At 41.1% G+C, this 22,479-nt stretch overlaps 1 protein-coding gene across 1 annotated transcript in view; it reads right to left on the bottom strand.

Annotated features, from left to right (window-relative positions):
- The window catches only part of EFHC2 (EF-hand domain containing 2), a gene marked incomplete at its 3' end in the record, with an annotated part of 69,893 nt that overhangs the window by 21,666 nt on the left and 25,748 nt on the right, over positions 1 to 22,479 (bottom strand). Inside the window, exons 6-11 of the mRNA XM_082014150.1 lie at positions 21,632 to 21,742; positions 21,176 to 21,314; positions 13,187 to 13,352; positions 12,022 to 12,164; positions 5,173 to 5,369; positions 1,203 to 1,336 (exon numbers count right to left, since the gene is read on the bottom strand). Of these exons, the coding sequence (XP_081870276.1) occupies positions 1,203 to 1,336; positions 5,173 to 5,369; positions 12,022 to 12,164; positions 13,187 to 13,352; positions 21,176 to 21,314; positions 21,632 to 21,742 (890 nt within the window). The remainder of the gene's footprint in view (positions 1 to 1,202; positions 1,337 to 5,172; positions 5,370 to 12,021; positions 12,165 to 13,186; positions 13,353 to 21,175; positions 21,315 to 21,631; positions 21,743 to 22,479) is intronic.

The following is a 22,479-nucleotide window of genomic DNA, read 5'->3' as shown; positions in this document are numbered from 1 at the left end:
AACACTTATCGTGTATATAAATTAAAACCCTTTTCCAAGCACCATAAAGTGTCTATAGATATACATTCGTTTTCAATCTTCTCTACTTCTCACTCTAGTAATAACATTGTCCTTCTTAATGCAGTTAACAGTTCAGAATTACTTCTGTTGAGTAAAACACCTGAATCTAGAAATATTTTTACCAAAAACTGCCAACAACTGTGGCCCCTCTTAGTTTGAATCCTACCTTTTAATCACTTTTTTTCATTTCTGAATACCAGCTTGTTTTCATTTCTCACTGATTTCACTTCGAATTGTTGGAAGAACCTTCTGCTGATCTATATATCTTCTGAGATATTTCAGAAGCAATTTCTTCCTTGGTTAACATTTCTATAGGGATGACATTCTGCACAATATACAGCTACTTACATGCCTTAGTTTTCATGACAGTTCCTAAATACATAATATATTACCACCGTGAAAACCAAAATGCTTCAAGGTAAAATCTCCTCCTCTGTTCCACATCATTAACTTCACCAGTATCCAACAAAATTCATATGCTCAAGCATTCTGGCCATGGGACAAACTGAACTCAGCTTGCATTTGAACATGATTTCCTCTTTCAAGTATCTATACATTTGCCTATTGCCATATTTGGATCATTAACAGAATCCAGGTATCTACTCACCCTGTCTCTGATGAAGTTACTATCCAAGCATTAATCATTGCTCTCACTACTGCTTTGCAGTCTTTTTTAAAGATGCTTACCACTGCACCCTATAATTTCAATACACCATGGTTCTGCGAAGACTCTTCCTCATCGATGATTCAAAACCCAAATAGCATCATTTTCAGGAGGCCAACTCAAACATTCCTTCTTGAATTTCAAAACTACTAATTAATTTAGGATAGGCTTTTCTTTATCCTTCAGTGTATAGATTACTGCTGACTTGCTGTTCTTCACAACACCCTGTGCCAGCTCCATAAAAAGTAAACACATTTTAGTTGTGCTTTTCAGCTTACTTGAAACTATTGCATTTCTCTTTTTCTCTGGGTCGTGGATTCACTTTCTTCTTCACATACAGTCTCCAAGTAAATGCAAAACAAATGTATACCATTTGTCAGCTAACACGTGCAGAAAGCATCAAGAAACAGTCATGCTCTATACATTTTTGAGGAACATGCCTTCATTAAATACTAAAAAGCAAAATCCACCATCTTACCTGAAAGTGTCATACTCAATCACCTTGGTATGCTCAGGGTCAGTGGCTGCAAACACCTGTCTGATTTCTCGGGAATGAGGTTCGGCTATGTCTTTCAATTTCTTGAGGATGATGCCAATATCAGCCATGGGGAACTTAACAAAGGAAAGCAAGTCATAGATTAGAGAGAAAAGCACTATGCAACCAACTATGCATGTACCAGCAAGAGCTGCCAAGATGCAAGGCAATGTTGAACTGCTAAGCATTATTAGTTTCTTCATTGTCTCACTTCAAATGCATAAATCAGCACTGTGTTAAGCTTGGAGGGCAGCTTGCTACTGAAAAAAATTGCCTCCAACTGAGAATATTAAAAATTAAACAAAAATCATTAGCTCATACACTCTCAGAAAGCTTATTCCAGCTACATAAAAGGACATTTTGCTTCAAACATTGAATTGTTAAAGCAGAAGCAAAAACATTTGAAGTACAGTTCTAATAACTTGGTCCTCACTTTATGTTGGTGCATCTGAATTGTCAATATGTGAATTTTTAAAACTAATCTTTTCACTGTTGGCTGTGATGAACTGTTGAACAGATATTCTCATTCATATTAGATTGAGAATGCTGGTTTACATACTCAGAATCAGCAGATTGGAAATTTGTTAAGAACCATTTTTTCCTGCCACATAAGAAGAATGCTTATTTCTTCTAAATATAGGTCATTAAAATAAAAATAAATTTAGATAAACAGAACTGGAGCACTGAAGCTTCCACCCTGTGTTCACATTGTTGTGTTAGAGCTCTGCCAAAGATTTATTTGCGATACTCATTTTTGACATAAAACATCTATGTGTTTAGTCATTAAATAAGGGTTGAGTCCAAGCATGAATATCTGATATGCCGTTACATCTGTCATGCTCTACCTAACGAACAAAGCACAATGAAGTGTCCAAATATGGTTTTCTCCCATTTCTTCCAGTAAGCAATGTTGTTTTAACTAGCAATTGTTTGAAATTTGGTATGACTGGTATTAAGGACCTAATCACAACAGAGATTTGGCCTCACTGTCAGTTGTGCTGAAGTCTGTCTACAGCATCGTAGAAGTTCTATAAAAGGGTATTTAAAGTTCCCACAACACTGTGAGAGCAGTGTAAAGTGATCCAAGTTTAATAAATACATCAGTGGTTGCAGGTAACGTGCTCAGATTTAGAGAAAACAGTTGCTGCATATGCCAAAACTGCTCCAGGTACAACCCTGGCATGCAATGCCACGCAAAGCAGTGACGTGGAGCAGCCGGACCAGCAATCAAGTTTTAGAGATAGAAACTTTTTCAATCCCCTCCCCAAGCTGTTATTGTTTGGGCTTTAGCATACAGCTTTTTGCTGAAAAGCAAGGAACGGAGATTGAGAAAAGACTGGGCAGAAGGAATCAATCAGCAGAATACTTAAAGATGGACAAAGTGTTCTGTCTATTTAAAAACCTGCCTTCTCTACACTATCAAAGCAGTTATTTTTACATCTTTTTTCTAAACTACATATTCCAAACACCTACATAGACATCGAGTACCCGAGCAGCATGGCAATAACTCTTTACCCACTTCTTCCACTTCTCATGTAATCGTTGACATGCTAGCAGTCACAATCCAGTTTTGTTTGATTGTCTTAAGTCAGAGGTTATTATGTTTAATTCAATGAAAATAAAATCAACCTCTATGTTTTTGCTGCAGAAGACTACAAAGTTTGATCAATTGAGACTGTTTCAGAGATTATGAATTCGTTTGCAAGGAGGCACAGTGATGCCTTGTTTGAAAGAGTCCTCCTCAAACCTGGGTAATAGGGGTAAGACTGCACAGCACACATGTTCTGCTTTGCAAGCCAATCTATGCTTTCTAACTGTATCATTTTTCCTCAAATTGGAAAAGAAACTAAAAGTGTTGAAAAGTTTTGAAAATTAGATCCTTAAAGTTACTTTCATTACAGGTGGGAATCAAAATTACACAACTCAATGATTTTTCTTTCCCCATAACTTAAAAACAATACGATAAATAAAATTTTGAATCAGAATATGAAAACTTTCCAAATATTTCATATGGTGTCAAACAAATGTTTCTATTTTTTGCCTTTTCAATAGCAAAATCAGTTCCCACCTGCACTATGATTACCAATCAAAATTTTATCTAAATCAACATATGCCTATAGAAATGTGGTCAAAATGGCATTTTCCAGAAGAAAAACATTCCATCTGGATTTCTTTTGCCAGTTTTCAGAAAATGTACTGATGTGTTCTGCTGAAAGGAAACTCTGTCTATTCAGAAGGAAAATTGTTTATTTTCTAATTTTAGAAGTAACTGATAAATAGTAATCTTAAAATTGTTTCCCCTTCTTCAAACCATCTTCCAGCTCTGCTCCTCTCTAATAATCGCTGAAGTCCTTGTGATTTGAGTATGCAATCCCCTGAGTAACTGAGGCAAACACGGTGTGTCCTCACTTCTGGAGCTCTATTCAAAGGATGTGAATAAAGCGTCCATCATTGGGAGAATAAACCTTTTTATCTACCAGCTGTTTTAAAATCTTAACTGTGCAAAGAACATTTCAAAACTCAATTTAAAGAAGTATTTTTAGTGTTGATTCTTCCCATTTTGCAGATTTTATTTTTATAATATACAATAATTCAGTCTGGAAAACTAAGATCTCATCTGTTTGATCCAAGATAATCAATGCAAACAGCAGCTCCAAAGAACATTTACAATCTAACGATGCACTCTGCGTTTTGGAGAACAGCTTTGGTTTTGGTTCTACTAGGAGGAGAAACAGTCCAACAGTAAGAAAACATAATGTATATAGCTTTGTATTTCACTGCTTAAAGCATTTAGCAGTCATAGCATTTTACATCAACAAGCATTCTGCAGACCTTCCTCATTATTCCAGGGAAGGCAGGTGGTAACTCCACGTTAATTTACAAAGAAATCACGCCATTCTGCTGTTTTCATTTGAGTGAGAACAGTGCCTGTGGCCCAAAGGCAGCACAGGGTCAGGTTGCATCTGCCTCTGCCTCAGCAGCACAATGGCATCAAGACTCACAGTCCCCAAGAGTGCGCTTGGCCTGCTGGCGTCTTGGGAGTCCTGCAGGTTCACTCCCTTTGGTGAGTTAAATTAAAACTTGCAGTAAGAACCTTCTGCCTTCTCCATCCACAAAAGGTCTGGACAAATGGGCAGAGGACCATAGCTTGATAAACCCTCCTGGATATTTTCCCTAGGCGTACTCTCAACAAGCATATGCAAAAAGGCAGCTCTGAAGGTCTGCTGAAGGCTCAATTCATGTGGCTGCCCCATCATGAGCTATGAAGCATGTGCACTACCCTAAAGTCCTCACAGCACAGTCTAGTCCTTTTGCAAGTTTTTGCAAGGACAGACTAAAATGGGTGAGACTCTTAACTGGATAGGATTAGTCTGAGGAGGAAGAATGTCTGAGATTTACAAAATTATGAAGGTAGTGCACAAGGTGAACGGGGACCTTCACCAAACCCTGGAACACTAGAACTGGCACTGAAGTTAGTGAGAGGTTGATTTAAAACAGATAAAAGAGACTTACTTTTTTTTTTTTTTTTTTTTTTTTTTTTTACATAGTAGGCAGTGAACTTTTAACTTGCTGCCACAGAAAGCTGTGGAAGCAGACAGTATCTTTAGGTTTAACAAGGGTTAGATTAATTCAAGGATGAGAGGTCCATAAACAGTCTCAAGAAGGAATAGGCAGGGATATACCTTCTAACAACCCCTAATACAGTGGATACTGAGAAAGTAGAATGGGAAAGGACAGTACAGAGTGGCCAAGTTTGCATGCACTCCCTAGCTAACTTCTCCTAAATCCATTGCTAGACAGAGCACTGGGCTGTGAACTTCAGGTGAAGAAACTAGGTATAAATAATTCTGAAAAATATATAGACAAAGTACAGTCCTTAAAGATAATAGAAAATAACAAGAGCCTCTTTCACCTCATTTGCATGCTTCTCCATGTAGTTGAACGTGTACTCATCAGCATCCATCAAAAGAAAGTTGTGACCATGGAAACAAACTCTGGCTCCAACAAACAGATTCTGAGCCTTGAAGTATTCAGATGGCTCACTCTTAAAGAGCTCCTGCCCAGGCTTCTTAATGCGACCTCTTTCCAAGAATTTCCCACCAAGTATCCCTATGGGAATAGAATTGTAAATAATTAATATCAGCTTTACTTGGGGGGGGAACATACAAAAGAAAACCCAAAAGACACCCCAAACCAGATGGTTTGTATTTAAATACTAGTTTCAGCCTTGTAATATATTCTCCCCCTCCCTCTCATTGCAAAAAGAACTGTCTCTGCCAGTGGCCACAGCAACAGTTACATTGTGCATATTCTGTGACATTTCTCATTTGAATGCCTGCCAAACACCTTCCCTTTTTTTCTTTTCTTTAAAATGGGGCAGAAATGTGCCTCTTCAAATCGTTCCCATAACCCTGTCGCCAGCCTTGGGACTGACCCTTGAGAAATGTTAGATGCAAAATGTAAGATGCAGGCAACTATCCCTGAACTGCTAAAGCAAAAAAGAAAAAGAAAAAAAATCACAATTTAGGATAGCACAGTCCTACAAAGATCATGAATTTTGGTGCACTGTAATTCTAACTTGTTTTTAATGACTTTTGAGCATAAAAAAAAAGTAGGAGTGACATGACACTATCTTCCACATACTGTTCTGCCAACACAATTTAATTGTGATCTGTTATTTCCTTTGTGAGCTGGGTATGTCACATTATTTCTTGTCACATTATAATGAATTTATTCGTGCACTGGAAACTGCACGTGGTGCTCAAGGGTATGTAAAATACTAAAAGGAACATTGCACTTTCCAGTACTATCTTCTGGTGCACCACAAAACTGCATTGCATGTACTAAGCTTCCTAGAAAACAGTCTGTTGCACGTTTAGTTTCTTCAGGATATGTGCCCTACAACAACTCTAGAGTGCCTCGGGTTCTTTTCCTGTTTATATTTAAGCTTCCAGAGCCAAAACCCAGAAAGCATACTTTAGTAATGTTTAATGATGTCTTACATATTAGGTAGTGATGCAAGTCCAATAAAAGGCTGATGAGCAGTGTAATAAAATGCCTTTTATAGTCAAAATTATAAATGAATGTGAAACCCAAACTACTTGAACCAGAGTTTGGATCAGATGTCTGTCTTAATTGCTTTACTAGCATCATAAAAGCAACAAAAAATACACTATGGTAATGGTCAGGTCTAGCCTGAATAAAAAAAACTATTCAAATCACGAATGTAACTCTAATCTTAACACATTCTTTTCCACCTAGCTATTAAAGCAAATAGGAAATTTTAGGTTATGTAATCCTGACAACTGTTTGTAATATTTAGACAGAACTGATCACTGTAAGATCGGAACTTCACCCTTGCCTCTGATTCTTCCCTTCAGTTGTGCATTTAGATTGGAAACTTACCTTAATACCTCTGTCCCATAATTGTTTTTTAAATGTTACAAGTTAGTACATTTCATCTAGTATAAAGAAAAAGAACTAAAAAGATCTCATCAGGTTGGATATTTTACACTGAAACCCGATGAGGAATTTTGATGGAAATCTACAAGAGCCACGCTCAAAGCACAAAATAAACACCACAACCAAAGACCCTCTTCCACTAAGATTAAATTGGACTTTGCAGGTGTTTGTACAGCTGTTGGCTTGGTCTTACACTGAGTAAAAAAGAAGCTGTGATCTCCTACATGGGAAGGCAAAGTTCTCATGCTTTGACCCCCATCTCAACAAGTGCTTCAAGATGTCCAGCCCTGTGCATTTCAAATTGAGTTTCAGAGTGTTACTAATAGTGTGAAGTACTTCTCCGCAACCTTCAGGTTGCTGGACTGAGGAAAGTAAGAGCAACTTAGGACTGAGATATGGAACATTTTTATTTGCCAATTTGTATCAATTCATAAAAGTAAAAAGGCAAAAATAGCCCTCTGAACCTGTACACAAAAGGGATGGTCAAGTTGTTATTTTGAGAGGCATTTACTGATTTAACTCATACCCTCTCCAAGATGTGCTCAATCTTACTCTACTCCCACACTACCCACTTCAACACTTTCCCTTCTCACAGATAAATGCTCTACTTGCTCCCATTTTGCATGCCTTGCTCCCCTTTCCTAGCCGCTCTTATCTGACGTCTCCAAAGCCTTCTCATTCTTAACCTCAAAGAAACCTGTTCACTTTTTCTTTAGACATTACTAAAATGGTGGAGGAATAGAGATAGAGAGAGAGAAGAGGAAGGGAGAAGAAAGAAAAGAAGGAAGGTCAGAACAAAGAAACTTCTGCAGTCCCAGGCCTCTTTCCAACTGTTGCTCTTCCTCCCCCTGTCCCATCTCTACTTCTTATCCTGCCTATTCAAGGCTGTTCTCACTGAATCTCCAATAGCCAGTTCTTAGCCACATCCTTCCACTTCACCTTTTTACTATCTCTGAAAGTCAGCTACTCCATCCACTTCAACATCCCAGGGAAGTTAAAAACCCGTTTACAGATACTTGCCTTTCATACGCGTCTTAAAGCATTCGTTATTGTTGGTATGCAAATGTGACCATTTATTGTTTCACACTTTGCTTGACTAGCCATGTTCAATGGGCTCACAGCTGCAATCCCAGCATATATTCTCACTCCCAAATAAAAGGAAATGACTAAGCAACCTCTGGTCTGGCACCTATGCTGTTGAAAGCCTGACCAACCGACCACATCTGCACCAGACAGTGTGTGGCTTTGGCTCTGCTCTGGGAGCTATGTGATAAATCTGGGGTCTTAAGACATAGCTATTATTTTTGTGTGTTCAAACTGTCTGAAGGTATGTGAGGACTGTGCTGCAGTCCAAGAGAGTGGTGTTTTACAGCATAAAACTGAGGGTATGTACTACAGTCCCTGGGTGTGGCAGAAGGACCTGAATTTTTGAGTGTGAAAAACCTCCTGGGATCGTGTTAGATGACTGATAAGGGTGGAGCAAGCCAAACCTGGTGCAGCCTTGTCCTTACTGCCTTGCAGGAGGGTTTCCTGGATTTAAGCATCCTCCAGGAGGGGTCTCAGGCTCTCTGGGGCCTTGACTAGTTGGAAGGTGCAAAGGAGAACCAGGAGTGACAGACAGGCAATATATATGATTGGGGTACAAGATTCAAACTGTTCCCTGGACTTCTTTAACAGTGCAGCTGTACCCTTAGCATCCTTTATGTCTCCGGACATAAAGAATGCCAATCAAACATGTCATTCACTAGTGGAGAACTGAACTGCTTTTGAGCCTCACAGCAGCATTACATAATAAATACATACATAAGTGTATGTATCGTTAGCTGTAATAAAAGAAGTTGCATAAATTACAGGCCCCTGGATGGCAGGAAACCAGTAAAATAATGATGACAGGACACTGCTGCCATAAGCAGTGCTGAATCTTGATGTTGAAGTGGAGCAGGGCTAACTGGGAATGCTCATTGAAGCCTAGGCAGGTAGTCTATACAGGTTTTCAAAACATTTCTCAGAGAACTGCTTGTATTTTAGTTGGAGGTGAGGTCCCTCTTTATGTATTCATAATATAGTTGGATCCAAGCAGAGATGCCATTAGAAGTTCTTTGCATTGAAGAGGCTCAGGCCTTCCCAGAAACCTACTATGTGCAGGGCACTCAAAATGACTCAGTAGCACCACTGGCACAGAAAGAGTGTTCTAGGAATACAGAAGGGTCTAGATATTCACTACACCTCCATTTTTTTATGGATGTGATGTTCACCACAGGTCTGAAATTGATTAACATCAGAAATCATTTTCAGTAAAGGCTTAAGAGTAGGGTCGCAAGAATACTTAGTCCTTAACTGTAAGCTGAGTAACTGGATCTCAGAAAGTCAACTGCTGGCACCTGAACCTGAAGCAAAGGAGAGTGAACAGTGCTCCCTAGGACAGTCTTTGCTTTAGGCAGTGAGCTGGGAGTACCAAACGGGTCAGTACTGAGCACAGTGAGCTGGTCACCATCATAGGGTATACCTGAAATACCATACTAAGGTGCTCTGTGCCAAACAGCTGATACAGGGCAATTCAAGCAGTATCAAAAGAGCTAGTCATGAAGTTCCACAAGAGCCCAACATGATAACCTTATAGTTAAAGGAAAACTTCTATATAGTTATAGGAAACGTTCTATTACTCTTTTTCTCTTGTCTTTGAGAGAATGTGATTCTTTTCTCTCTATGGTTTTATCAGAGGCTGGTAGCAGCTTTTAAGAGTCCTTCAACTGCACATGTTGAAAGGTGCCAGAACTTTTCTGGATGCTAACTGCTCTAAAAGCATTGCTGCAGATGTTTTGTGTGCTTCACAGAAATACACTAATGTCTCCAACAGGATCATGCTTAGCCAAGGCTCTCCTATCTCTCTGAGTTACAGAATGACTTCCTGACATTATTCCCAGTGCTGTGTCCTTCTATCTGTACACAAGACACTCCAAGGAAATAAAAAGATGCTTGGAAATCACAAGACCTTTCATATCCTCACTTGGAGGCAGCCTACAATAGACAACAGTGGTCAAAAGAATTTAACCATGACAATACTGGGTGAACATGCTCCAGCAATAGGATAAATGTGATCAAGCAACTGATAAATAACAAAGCATTTGTCACTTAAACAGTGACAGTGGTAGTCTGGCTCGTGAAATTCAGTTCAGTGTTATACACACACGCACACATGTACAGACAGTAGCACAGGGCAATCTTCAGTCTTTATATGCTCAACGCTACATGATTAATGATAAAGCATGTTAAAAAATCTCACAGCTGTTTTGCTTTCAGAAGCTGCTTCTATACAATGGATGCTATATAGATAACATAACAGCATAACACAGTCTTGCAAAACATAGGATTTACTCTCAGATTCTTTATGTCTTACATTTTCTGTCTCTATTTATCACCAGTTACAATAAAATTCCTGTATGTTATCCACAACAAAAACAAATGTTTAAAGGCCAAGTTTGCAAACTAAAAGTTAATAAAAGTTCTAAAGCATTAAACTTGCAGTTCCCAAAGGATATTGTGAAGTACTGTCATACAAGGAACAGCATTATTCTGAGTGATAAGATTATAAATTACTATGACATACAGCTATGTAAGATATCTGAGGAACCTGAACGTAACAAGTCTATGGGACCTGACAAGATACATCCCAGAGTCTGAGGGCATTGGCTGATGTAGTCACCAAGCCACTCTCCATGATATTTGAAAAGTCACAGCAGTCAGGTGAAGTACCCGGAGACTGGAAAAAGAGAAACATTGCACCCATCTTTAAAAAAGGGTAGCAAGGAGGACCCTGGGAACTACGAACCTGACAGCCTTACCTCTGTGTCTGGGAAGATCATGGAACAGATCCTCCTAGAAGCTATGCTAAGGCACATGTAGGACAGGAAGGTGATTTGAGACAGCCAGCATGGCTTCACCAAGAGCAAGTCCTGCCTGACCAACCTAGTGGCTTTCTATGATGGAGGTGGACAAGGGAAGAGCTACTGGTGTGCAATATCTGGGCTTCTGTAAGGCCTCTGACACGGTCCCCCACAACATCCTTTTCTCTAAATTGGAGAGAGATGAATTTGATGTGTGGTCTGTTGGGTGGATGAGGAATTGGTTGGATGGTCACATCCAGAGGGTAGTGGTCAGTGGCTCAACGTCCAGCTGAAGATCGGTGATGAGTGGTGTCCCTCGGGGGTCCGTATTGGGACCAGCACTGTTCAATATCTTCATCAATGACATAGACAATGGGATTGAGTGCACCCTCAGCAAGTTTGCAGACAACACCAAGATAAGTGGTGCACTTGACATGCCTGAGGGATGGGATGCCATCCAGAGGGACCTGGACAAGCTCGAGGAATGGGTCCATGTAAACCTCATGAGGTACAACAAGGCCAAGTGCAGGGTCCTGCACCTGGGTCAGAGCAACCCCCAGTATCAATACAGCTTGGGGCGATGAAGGGATCGGAGCTCCTGCTGAGAAGGACTTGGGGGTACTGGTGGAAGAAAAGCTGGATGTGAGCCGGCAATGTGCACTCGCAGCCCAGAAGGCCAAACGTATCCTGGGCTGCATCCAAAGCAGCGTGGCCAGCAGGCCGAGGGAGGTGATTCTGCCGCTCTACTCGACTCTGGTGAGACCCCACCTGGAGTCCTGCATCCAGCTCTGGAACCCTCTGCTGGTTTTTTTTTTCCTCAGGAAAGACATGGACCTGTTGGAGAGGGTCCAGAGGAGGGCCACACAAATGATCAGAGGGCTGGAACACCTCTCCTATGAGGACAGGCTGAGAGAGTTGGGGTTGTTCAGCCTGGCGAAGAGAAGGCTCTGGGGAGACCTTATTGTGGCCTTCCAGTACTTAAAGGGGGCTTACAAGAAAGATGGGGGCCACTTTTTAGCAGGACCTGTTGTGATAGAACAAGGGGTAATGGTTTTAAACTAAAAGAGGGGAGATTCAGGCTAGATGTACGGCAGAAATTTTTCACAATGAGGGTGGTGAAATACTGGCACAGGTTGCCCAGAGAGGTGGTAGATGGCCCATCCCTGGAAACATTCAAGGACAGGTTGGATGGGGCTCTGAGCAATCTGCTCATTGCAGGGGGATTGGACTAGATGACCTTTAAAGGTCCCTTCCAACCCAAACTATTCTGTGATTATGCAGTAGACCTGCCAATGTAATTCCCATTGCATATAAAAATCCACGTCCCTGCTTCTGCTAGTGCTGAGTCTGGCCACAATATTTAATCAAACGAGCAGGGCAACTGGGACTGACTGCAATACATTACTACATCTTACCTGTGTTTTGCTGTATATGTTCAAAAACTGAAATGGTGTCATCACTCAGGAAGTAGGAAATTATGAATTTCCGATCCTTGTCAGTAGGACTATCTGTGATGAGTTTTGCAAGAAAGCGCAGTATGTTACTTTCCATGCCACTTCTAAAAAGTAAAAGAAGAGGTAAGAAATCAAAAACAGAGTATGAGAAACGTTTTCATCACTAACAGATGCATTCTCCTGAGTTGTGTAACATACATTAATTGTCTTATTCCTGGACCAAGAAGAGAAATGGCGTAAGGTTCCCTACTTTGTCAAAAAGCATTTTCAGCTTAAATTAACAGAACCAAGCAGAGTCAGGCAGATAGAAAGGAATCATTTTCAGGGGAAAATTACTTCTCTGCCACAGGTCTAGAATCAATTTGTATTCCAATTCAGTTGCAAATCACACTCCACGTTTTCTTCCAGAAAATTTGGAATGGAAGAATATGCTTAGATATGTATATTTTCAAATAAAATTCTGAATAGCAATACATACTAGGACTATCTCCACAAAATCAGGCCCACCAGATGATCTTACTAGTTGGATATTTGTTAAGTGAGTGTGTTTTAAATGATTTACAGTACCGCTATATGCACTGTCAATTCATCCCAAGCCTTTTTCTAATAGCTTTCTTCTTTTACAGAGGCTCTACAGGTGAACGTCTGGCATGTGACTTTGCTTTCTCCTTAGACTTCAACAACCACTGTCTGACAAACCATTTCATAATGGAAAGTAAAGAGTTAATGCTTTAATATTGCTACAGTAAACTGCATGAAATTCATCAGACGGAAAACTAAATGCCAGAAAGTTAAACAGAAAAACAAATCAGCATTGGACTGCTGAAGCATACAAAATTCCTGACCAGTTCCTGGACTAAGACTTCCATCAAACTGCCGTTGAGAACAGCAGACAGGAAGAAGGTAGGGGATGGGAGGGTCAGAATATTTGCCTTCTCAAAAGAGAAACTTTGCTGAGTTCAGAGAAAATTAGAGTACCATGTCTCTAAACCAGTCCTTATGCACCTGTCCCTTCAAAGTCTCACGAGCTGCATACTTTGCTGAAAAAATGACATCCCTTCTTAACATTTATCTTCTTCACAAAAAGACATAATTAAAAAGTTGGAATTAATTTTCACTGAAATACCTGTCTTTCTCCATGAATTTCTTGAAATCTTTTTGGGGAGGCTTGGGAAGCAGACCCATACAGGAGCACAGAGAATCCTCTTCGGAACCAAATCCAGTATAAGGAGGAAACGTTTTCTCTGCTTTTGGAGGTGGTAGAGCCTTATATGGAACTGGGGTGAAATCCTCTACAAGAAAGACAGCAAGACTTATTTATTACTGTTCTGATGAAGCCATTCTGCTAGGGATTTAAACTTTCAACATGAATACCTATTAGCCTATTTCTGTAACAGAGCACTGATCAAAATCAAACCAGGATCCCTCCTACTGTTACACGAAACTTGTTGAAAAAGACTACATAGAAGCCAACAGCAAAATTACTGTTTCTTCAAGGGTTTCAGGATTTCATCTATAATCTTAAAATGTTTGACAAGTATCATTAAGATATCCAGGCAAAAGGAAAGACAAATATAATTTCAAAATGGGATAAAATAATAAAGTAACAATTCTAAATTCATTTTTCAGTTTTATCCTTTGAGACAACATGATTAAGTAAATACTTGGCTTATGAGTTTCCTGCCTTCTGCTTTTTGCCAGAGGAAAATAGATACATAAATAAATAGAATTTTGTTCATTATTTGTATCATACATATATGAGAAGAATTTGGTACATAGAAGCCAATAGCTTCAGTCCACATCTCACTTTATCCAGAGTTTTGGAAGCTTTGTTCTTCCTCATTTTCCCCAGTCTCAAGCCTTTCCTCGCAGTGACCAATGGTCCTGATTATCCCAGATACACAAGCAGGAGCTGTCCTGACTCAGCAGAGACATGTCTCGTCAGGGGCCTGCACTCACTTCCCATAGCAGTTGTTCCCAAAAGCTGTGCTGCCCTGTCCTCCTTAGTCCTCTCTTGGTGAAAATCTTGCTGTACCACTTGGCCCCTTGTTGCTTCCCTGCACTCCTCTTTCGCTGCAACACAGCTTCCAGCTGCTAGTGGGGTTCACATACAACTTTAACAGAGTAATACAGTCTGATGGTTAAATAAGGTTAACGGAAAAGGTGAGAGGAAAAAAGTAACATATATGGGAGAAAGCAAATGGGCAGATCTGAGGCAAGTGAAGACATAAATCATAGGAACACAGGGTAACTCAGGCTGGATGGGACCTCCAGAGGTCTCTGCTGTGGTCTCCTGCTCAGGCCAGACCAGGCTGCTCAGGGCTGTGTCCAGTTGGGGCTTGACATAGAATCACAGAATCACTAAGGTTGGAAAGGACCTTCAAGATCATCAAGTCAAACCGTTAATCCAGCGCCACCATGCCCACTAAACCATGTCCTGAAGCGCCACATCCACACGTTTTTTGAACACTTCCAGAGATGGCGACTCCACCACCTTCCTGGGCAGTCTGTTCCAATGCTTGACCACCCTCTCGGTGAAGAAATTTTTCCTAATATCCAATCTAAACCTCCCCTGGCGCAACTTGAGGCCATTTCCTCTCGTCCTATCGCTGGTTACTTGGGAGAAGAGACCAACACCCTGGACAGACAGACACCTCCCAGAACAGAGTCTGTACAGCCTGCCTTGGCAGCCTGTCCCAGGGAAGAAAGTTTTCCCTGATATCCAACTCTGAGCCTCTTGTTTCCACTTATGTATATTGTCTCATGCCCTCCCGCCTTGTACCCCTGTGAAGAGCCAAGCTGCCTGGTCTCAGCAACCTCCCCATGGGTGGGTGCAGGTGGCCGCTCGGGGCCCTTCCTGGGCTGAGCAAGCCCTGCTCACCTGGATGTTCCTCAGCCCTGACTGTCCTGGGGCCTCTCCTGAACTCGTCCTGGCTGGTCCATGTCTTTCCTGTCCTGGCAGACCCAAAAGGGGATGTAGTATCTTGATGAGGTCTAATGAACGCTGAGCAGAGGGGGATAGTCACTTTCCTCAATTTTTGGGGAGCCCAGGCTGCGGCTGGCCCTCTTTGCTGTGGCCCCAAGCCCAGCTTGCTGCCCCCCACAACCGGCAGAGCCCTTCCTGCACCAGCACGGGTGCAATAAGAAGATCAGAGCCCACCAACACAGCACTGCCCACCTGGAGTGCCACTATCTCCACACCTGGGTGGGCTGGAGATGCTGCCCTGAAGAAGGGAGAGCTGGCTGGGCTAGTAAGCAAAAGACAAATGCATGAGGCAAACTGCAAAAAGATGGATCACAAACTGCAGCCTGGGGGGCAAAGAGTGATATAAGTGACCAGTGTATAAAAATGGATCCCAGGAAATAAAGGTTTTTTCTTTAAAACTTAATTTTTCTACCCAGAACTGAAGGGAGATAACCTAAACTTGTAGCATGGGTTTCAGTGCAAATAGAGAGGAATGACAAAACTGCTGTCACTTGGAATATTTTCTGAATTGGTTTGTGATTAAAATGTTTTAAACACAGCTATATCAGAAGTTCAAAGCAACATACTATCTTAAAACTTGTCTTACCTAACAGCAGTATGAAGTTGAAAAATATAGAAAGCATTCAGATGCCAGAGTTCTTCTTTAACTTGAAAACAGTATGAGATCTTTACCTCTTTACCTCTTAGAAGAATATGGTCTGACTCGAAAAGCTTAATACCTTCACCTGGTTCAGTCAAAAAGGGGTTTTGCAAAACCATACCAACATTTTTCTTCCCCAAAACGACATGTGCCCCTTCTGTGATTCAGAAGTACACAGAGCAAACCCATGCACAAAAGAAAGTCCATTCAGAAATTTTCAAAGCAATCTTCACCATGAAAGAGTATGCGTGTATGTAAACATGCACGAAAATACTATTTTCTAAACACTGTGACAGAATCGCCCCTCAAGACTTTTTCAGCGTGCCACAGTATGTAACTTACACACACGTATGAACATACTCTGTTACGATAAACACGCAGCGTGCGAATCGACATATAATGGAGACAGACAGAAACCCCCAATTCCCACAGGCACCCAGTCGGTCTGCGCTCGGTCACGACGTGACCACCGCCGGGCTTGCCAGCAGGGAAAGAGCGGCAGGTTTCGCAGTGCGGGTTTCTCCCGCCGTGGGGCAGCGGGCAGGGGGCAGAGCAGGCAGCGCACAGGGCAGGCAGCGGGCAGAAGGCGAGGCAGGCAGCCCCGAGCGCGCGCTTCCCGCGCTCCCACAGCGCCACCTAGTGGCCGCACGGCAGGGCCGGCGGCGGTCCCTCGCTCCTCTCCCCGCCGGGCGCCGGTCTTCTAATTAGGGTCTTCATGCTGTTTATAAAGCTTAACATTAACTTTTCTAATTATGCAATAATTCATCTGCACCAATATTTTCTCTCTCGAAGGTCGGACGTTTGTAACAGTGTATTTTAGCAGCAGCGAACCCCTTCTCTTTGCACGGTCGCAAACACACACTTCCTGCCAAAAGCGCTGGGAAGCCAGGGGCGTTCAGCGGAACGGATGGGCTCGAAAGACGAGCTACTGCGTTTACAGGCAGGTGACAGGGTATGCACATTAACACGCACGAGGTATTCATTAGGAAATTGCTGAAGCATTTCCCTTTCTATGTGCTTCAGCGCAGGTGCATGAAAATTAGACTTATAAACTAGAAGGAAACTACAAATTAAGAGGGATATTGCACTAGCCCCAGAGAGGACGTTAAATCCCTCACAGCCCAAGCTTGGAGTAAACGAACTCCAAAGAGAAATTCAGCGCTTTGGTTCCTGTCCACAGCAGAGATATTTTCCCCCTGGACAGTTTCAACCCTTGTGATTATGTCAACTGATGCCCAGCAGGAGATGGGCTGGCACTAAGGGAGTTTATTTCACCTAGTGTATCAATCAAACCTGTACCACATACTAGTACATGACATCAAAACCTGAGTGAGATTTGAACAAGCACTGGGAACAGCAAGAAACAAAACAGCTCCGGCCACATCTTTAGCATATGAACAATTTGAAGTAGCATAGCTGCCTTAGTAAGAAAAACTAAATTCCTCAAGAGGAATTTGTTGCCACAGAGGCAGCATTAAACAAGCTTGAATGAGCATGTCTGCTTTCCATTTCAATATATGCTGTAAGATTTTGGTATACGTTGTCAGTTTATCTTCTGTCCTCAGTCGAAGAACTGTAGGAAACCCCTCATGTGTTGGATAAAACCATATTTCAAGGAAGAGTCAAGTGCCACATATTTTGGATTAGAGTGATAACCATGCTGAATATCAGTACACATACAGCAAGCAGGCAAGAAATTCTACCTTCAGAGGAAGAGGACAGACACCTCTAAGCATTACAGCCAAGAACAGGAGAGAGAAATCGTAATAGCCTTGGACAATATAAGAGGTGGCGATAACCTGGAGGGATGATATTGTTAACGTGATGTTCTCTGTACATAAGAGGAGATGTATAACAAACAGCTGAGACCTGGTTTCTGTGAGAGTCTGTTTCACAATTTAGGTAGGAAGTAAAGAAAGAAGGCAATACCACCATCTTCACAACTTTTACATGCAGGATTAAAGAAAACCTAGTGCTCACAGAACCGCCCATACAGATAAAACATGACAGTGCTTATTCTGATACAAAGAAAATCTCCTTTTACAGAGTCTTACTTCATGATTACACCAGTTACCTGGGGAAAAAAGGCATCTGTAAATGCACAAGTATATTTAGAAGCCGCTGCTCAGTCTCCACCACATGCAGCGGAGAGGTTAGACGCCAGAGAGACTCAGATCTCTGACGAGTCCAGTGAAAATTGGCAGCAGGCTTTAATGCCCCCACTGAGGGAAAAGCAAGAAGTCAGCTGTTATCCAGCAGCAGCTGCCTGGCCAAAAGCACACATGTACTGGCCAGCCGATCACCCCGCACGCTGCTCTGCCCGGGCAGCAGGTCAGAGAGGGAGCCTGAGAAATGAGGGGGTGGGAGGGCGAGGAGAGCTGGGACAAGAGAGGGATCGCAGGGTGCTGCGAAAAGGCATAACAGACAGGGTTGGGAGGTGCCGGGACATTGAATAAAAATCAGTGGGAAACCAGATTTTACTGGTTTTGTTCCTTCAGGAACAATCTGTTATTTAAGAAAGAACACTTCATACTCAACTCTACACTTTATACTCAACTCTGTCCTAAGATACTGTATTTAGTGCGGAGTATCAGCTTCCCCCCACTGCACATCAGTTATATTTCACTTTTCAGCTGAATGACCACAACACCTACATGGCTATAGAATATTTTTCTCCTTCTCTGAGGCTGCACTAGCGAGTCTGGACAGATAATATCACACATTAAGCCATTTTCTCTTGCATTCATAGCACTGCTAGATGACAGTAGTGCTATGAATGACAGTGCCATTAGCTTCCTACTGAAGGGCATTAGCTATTGTTGACCCATGAAAAAGCTCTCCTTTGCTTTTCACAAACAGTATAAAGAGTAAAACAAGCAAAACCAACATTGGAAATATATCAGATATCATAATCATGCACTTCAAGGGAAATCTAAACTGCCCTTAATTCTCCTAAAGGGCAAATTCCTTCAGCAAGCAACTTATGCTGAAACTGCAGCGTCAAAAGTAAGTGTCGGCCTCTTTAATGGATTTGGCAGAAGAGTATAATTTGAAGGGGTGTAACAACAAACAGCTGGATTGATGCCGTGAGGTGCTGGGCACAGGCTGTGCCTTAATGTAGGAACTAATTTATCCAGTTGCTTACTCTTACTCAAGTAAATGGTCTCCCTGGACTCAAACTGCAATTAAGCACGTTTCAGTGTTTAATTGGATGGGAGCAGAATGCCGGGCACTTTGTGGGACTGAGCCCTCTGAGAGTATCTTGTATGTCCACCAGACACAAACAAAATTTGTAACTCGCTAAGAATAAAAGGTTAACCCTCATTCTTTCTCTCTCCAAACCTGCTTCTAAGCCAAAAACTACCCTGATTCTACTCCTAGTCCCTTCTAGTTAAAAAGTCACACCTACTTTTTTTTAATCCTGATGGGGAAAGCAGGAAAGATCTTCATAACACATTGTGAGACTCTCTTAGCTCTAAGAAAATGTGTGTTTTCTGTGGACAAGATAGGCTTCATCAAGATGGATTTCTTTTTGTGTTAGCCAGAGTCTCTGCCATCGTGTATCCTTAAGGGTATGTGCAAAACACTTCCCATTTTCCCAAGGTCTCAGCTAGAGCACTTCTTTGTGTGTTTTGTGTTAAGCAGGCAGAGAAACTGGAGAGAGCACTGAGAAAAAACAGAAAAATTATCACAGATATAAAAGAATGGACTATGGAGAAAGACTGAAAGGTTTCCCCTAGCAGCAAATAGCCTGGGATGGGGGTAGGGTGGTAAGATGGTGTATTGGAATAGTGTTCAAATATGTACAAAGTTGTTATAAAAAGAGGATACTGAACAGTTGTTCTCCATGTGCAACAAAGGTAAGACAAAAAAGTCACTCTCAGTTTACAAACCAGCTTGAGTAGCTATTAAGCAGCATTTCTAACTATGAGGCTAGGACAAGATACCTCAGAAAGCAAAGAAATCTCCTTTACTGCAGGATGCTTATAAAAGGCTATACAAACATCAGTCAGTGACAATCTATGTATAGACACTATCCTGCCTCAGAACAATGGGAACAGACTAGATCGCCTCTGGTCCCAATTTTCTAGAATTCTGCACATCAGCATCTTCTGACTTCTCCTAACTTGCAAACCACCTAACTTGAACATCCAGAGACATAACCTGTAATTACTGAGTTGGCATTATAGGAGAGGAAGAGCCTTTGTGTTTGTGTTGCACTTGGTTGTATTGCTTGATTGATACAGAATGGTCAGCTGCATTTTATTTATTGCTTGCTGTGAGTAAGAAATCCACATTCACTGTTCCAGCATATTTTGCTCAGACAGGATATTGCTGCCAAACAGCGGCAGCGGTCTTGTCTGAAGAAATTCTCAGGGAAGAACCCCCTGTTTTGCATCCCTGGAGTTAGACTCACTATTATTATAGATAATGCTATAGTTATTGAATATGGCTTCCTCACACACTGGCTAGTAGTATAAAAAAAACATTTATTTTGGTACAGACATGCCAAGCTATTACTAAAAAAGTCCTAATGAGACACATTTTGCCAATTAAGAAATTTAGCGTTTTAATGGCAGCTCTACATCATTTAATTCCCCCAATGCAGCAGACAAGCTTTGATCCAAACACTACATTCTATCTGATCACAAGTCAAGCTGAAAGAAACAGTCTACTCAGGTATTTTGTTTCACCATGTCAGAGAAAGGCCATAGTAGGATTCTTCCAACCATCTCTGAACAGTCAGACATTTAGCTATATTTATTGAGTGAATAAACTGCCAGAAATTAACTAAGGCATTTTTGCAAGGAAGATGTCCCTAATAAAACCATTAGCAAGTCTGACTGAGGGAATTCAAAGACAGATAAATGAAAGCTCCTGTTGTTATAAATTTCCAAAATGCTTTTCCATTATGGACATAGTTGCTAAACGTTTCCAGAATTCAGTGCTGAAACTTCACAGGATCCATACTCTAATGGTCCAGAATATGCAAAACTGCATTGTAAAAACCAATAATGTGATAGACTACTACTGTCGTGTCAGAAAATCTTATTATGTGAGCATTCTGACATCCATATAAAATGAATCATAGTATAATGGGGAATAATTGAGCTCATTCTACTTATCCACTCACTACATGCTCTTTATTATTTTCTGACTGCAAACACAGCTATTGGAATGGGAGGGGGAAGGAGAGAAGAAGAAATGACAGTCTATCCATATGATCATTTTGTCATTCTAGTTTTAAAATAGAGGCAGTTAGGAACAGAACATGTACATTAAGTGTTAGTTTTCGATACAGTAACGTATAAAAAAGCCCTTCTGGATCACCTGCAAAATAAATGCTTTGCTGTTAACAGCCTACAACTGATTGTTATTGCTAAAGGTTTTAATAAACATGTTTTGTCAATAACAAAATTTGAAGACAGCTCTGCCAAATTGAGAAGTATCAAAATGCTCGTAAGGAAAGGATAATTATCACTACTTACCGATTCCATACTTTGCCCTGTAATACTCTTTAGTGAATTCGTCACAATCACAGAGTATTATCTTCCTTCCCCAAACATTAATTACTGCCCCTATTTTCAGGTCGCTGTCTCTGTAAAATTCCTGATGCACTGCTCCTGTCTAATAAAAGGGGGAACATTTATACAGCAGCTCTGTAAATCTCAGAATCCCACAACCTTTCTTAAAATCTAGGTCATTTAGTGCATGTGATTTAAAATATTACCTTCATAGTCCATTTGCAAGTATTTTTCACCTCACTAACCCCACTTTCACGAACATGGAATTTACATATAGTCAATCTCAGAAGTTTGAGCTATTCTCCAGTGGCAACACAATTTTATAAATAGCTCGCTCTGTTGTAGAGGATAACGACCACAGAAATTACAACAGCTACTATAAAGACATTCAACAGTGGGAAGCATTCAATAATATCTGACCTTACGATTGTCCAGAATGTAACGGCCGCTGTTTCCTGCTAACTTGCCAAACACATTGAGAACAGTGCGACTGGTGATTGTGCCGGGCTGATACAGCCCGGAGGGAGCATACTGCAAGGAAAGAGACTGGCTCTTAAGAAACACAGTTAATGGTGAAGAAAGAGAACTCAGTTACCTTAGAACTAGAAGGTTTTTTAAGAGACATACTGCTATTGTAGTATTTTCTTGGGAGAATTTTTAGTAAATTCTAGGTAAGATTATGCTACCGAACCTAAAAGCCAGTGTATACGTCAAAAAACAGTATGTATGCCAGAAGAAGCATTCAGAATCTTACTGTGTATCCAAGAGTAAAGTCTCCTTCTTCTTGGAAGCAAGCAGAAAGCAAAGGTTAGCACATCCAAAGTAGCACATCCCTGTCAACATCTGCTCTAAAGGCTATTATTTTGATTGGTAATAATTATTAAAACATGCAAAAGAACCACTCAGCATTGATCCTACTGTGCTAACCACTGCACAAATACAGGAGATTCAAGTCAGCATGATTCTATTGGCAAAATTGTTAGTATTTTTGTTTCTATTTTAAGTTTCAAAATTACAACAGTAATTTATCCCAGTAATATCAAACTTGATACACAAACACATTGTCTTCTTTAAAATTATGAACAAACTGCTGATGCAGGGTAAGCAAAGTGGGTTATTTTGTCATACTACCTTCCCTGACACCCCAACTTTTGACTGATCTCCTCTGTTGTCCTTCTCAAAATTTCCACTGAATTCAGAGGAAGAAGCCAGTCCTTAAAATTGCAACATGCACTTCAATGGTAGAGGGAGTTTGTTAACCTACAGTC

The sequence above is a fragment of the Phaethon aethereus genome (genome assembly GCF_964289735.1).
Source record: "Phaethon aethereus genome assembly, chromosome: 1".
Classification (NCBI taxonomy): Eukaryota; Metazoa; Chordata; class Aves; order Phaethontiformes; family Phaethontidae; genus Phaethon; species Phaethon aethereus.
This window is presented reverse-complemented; position numbering and strand designations above follow the sequence as displayed.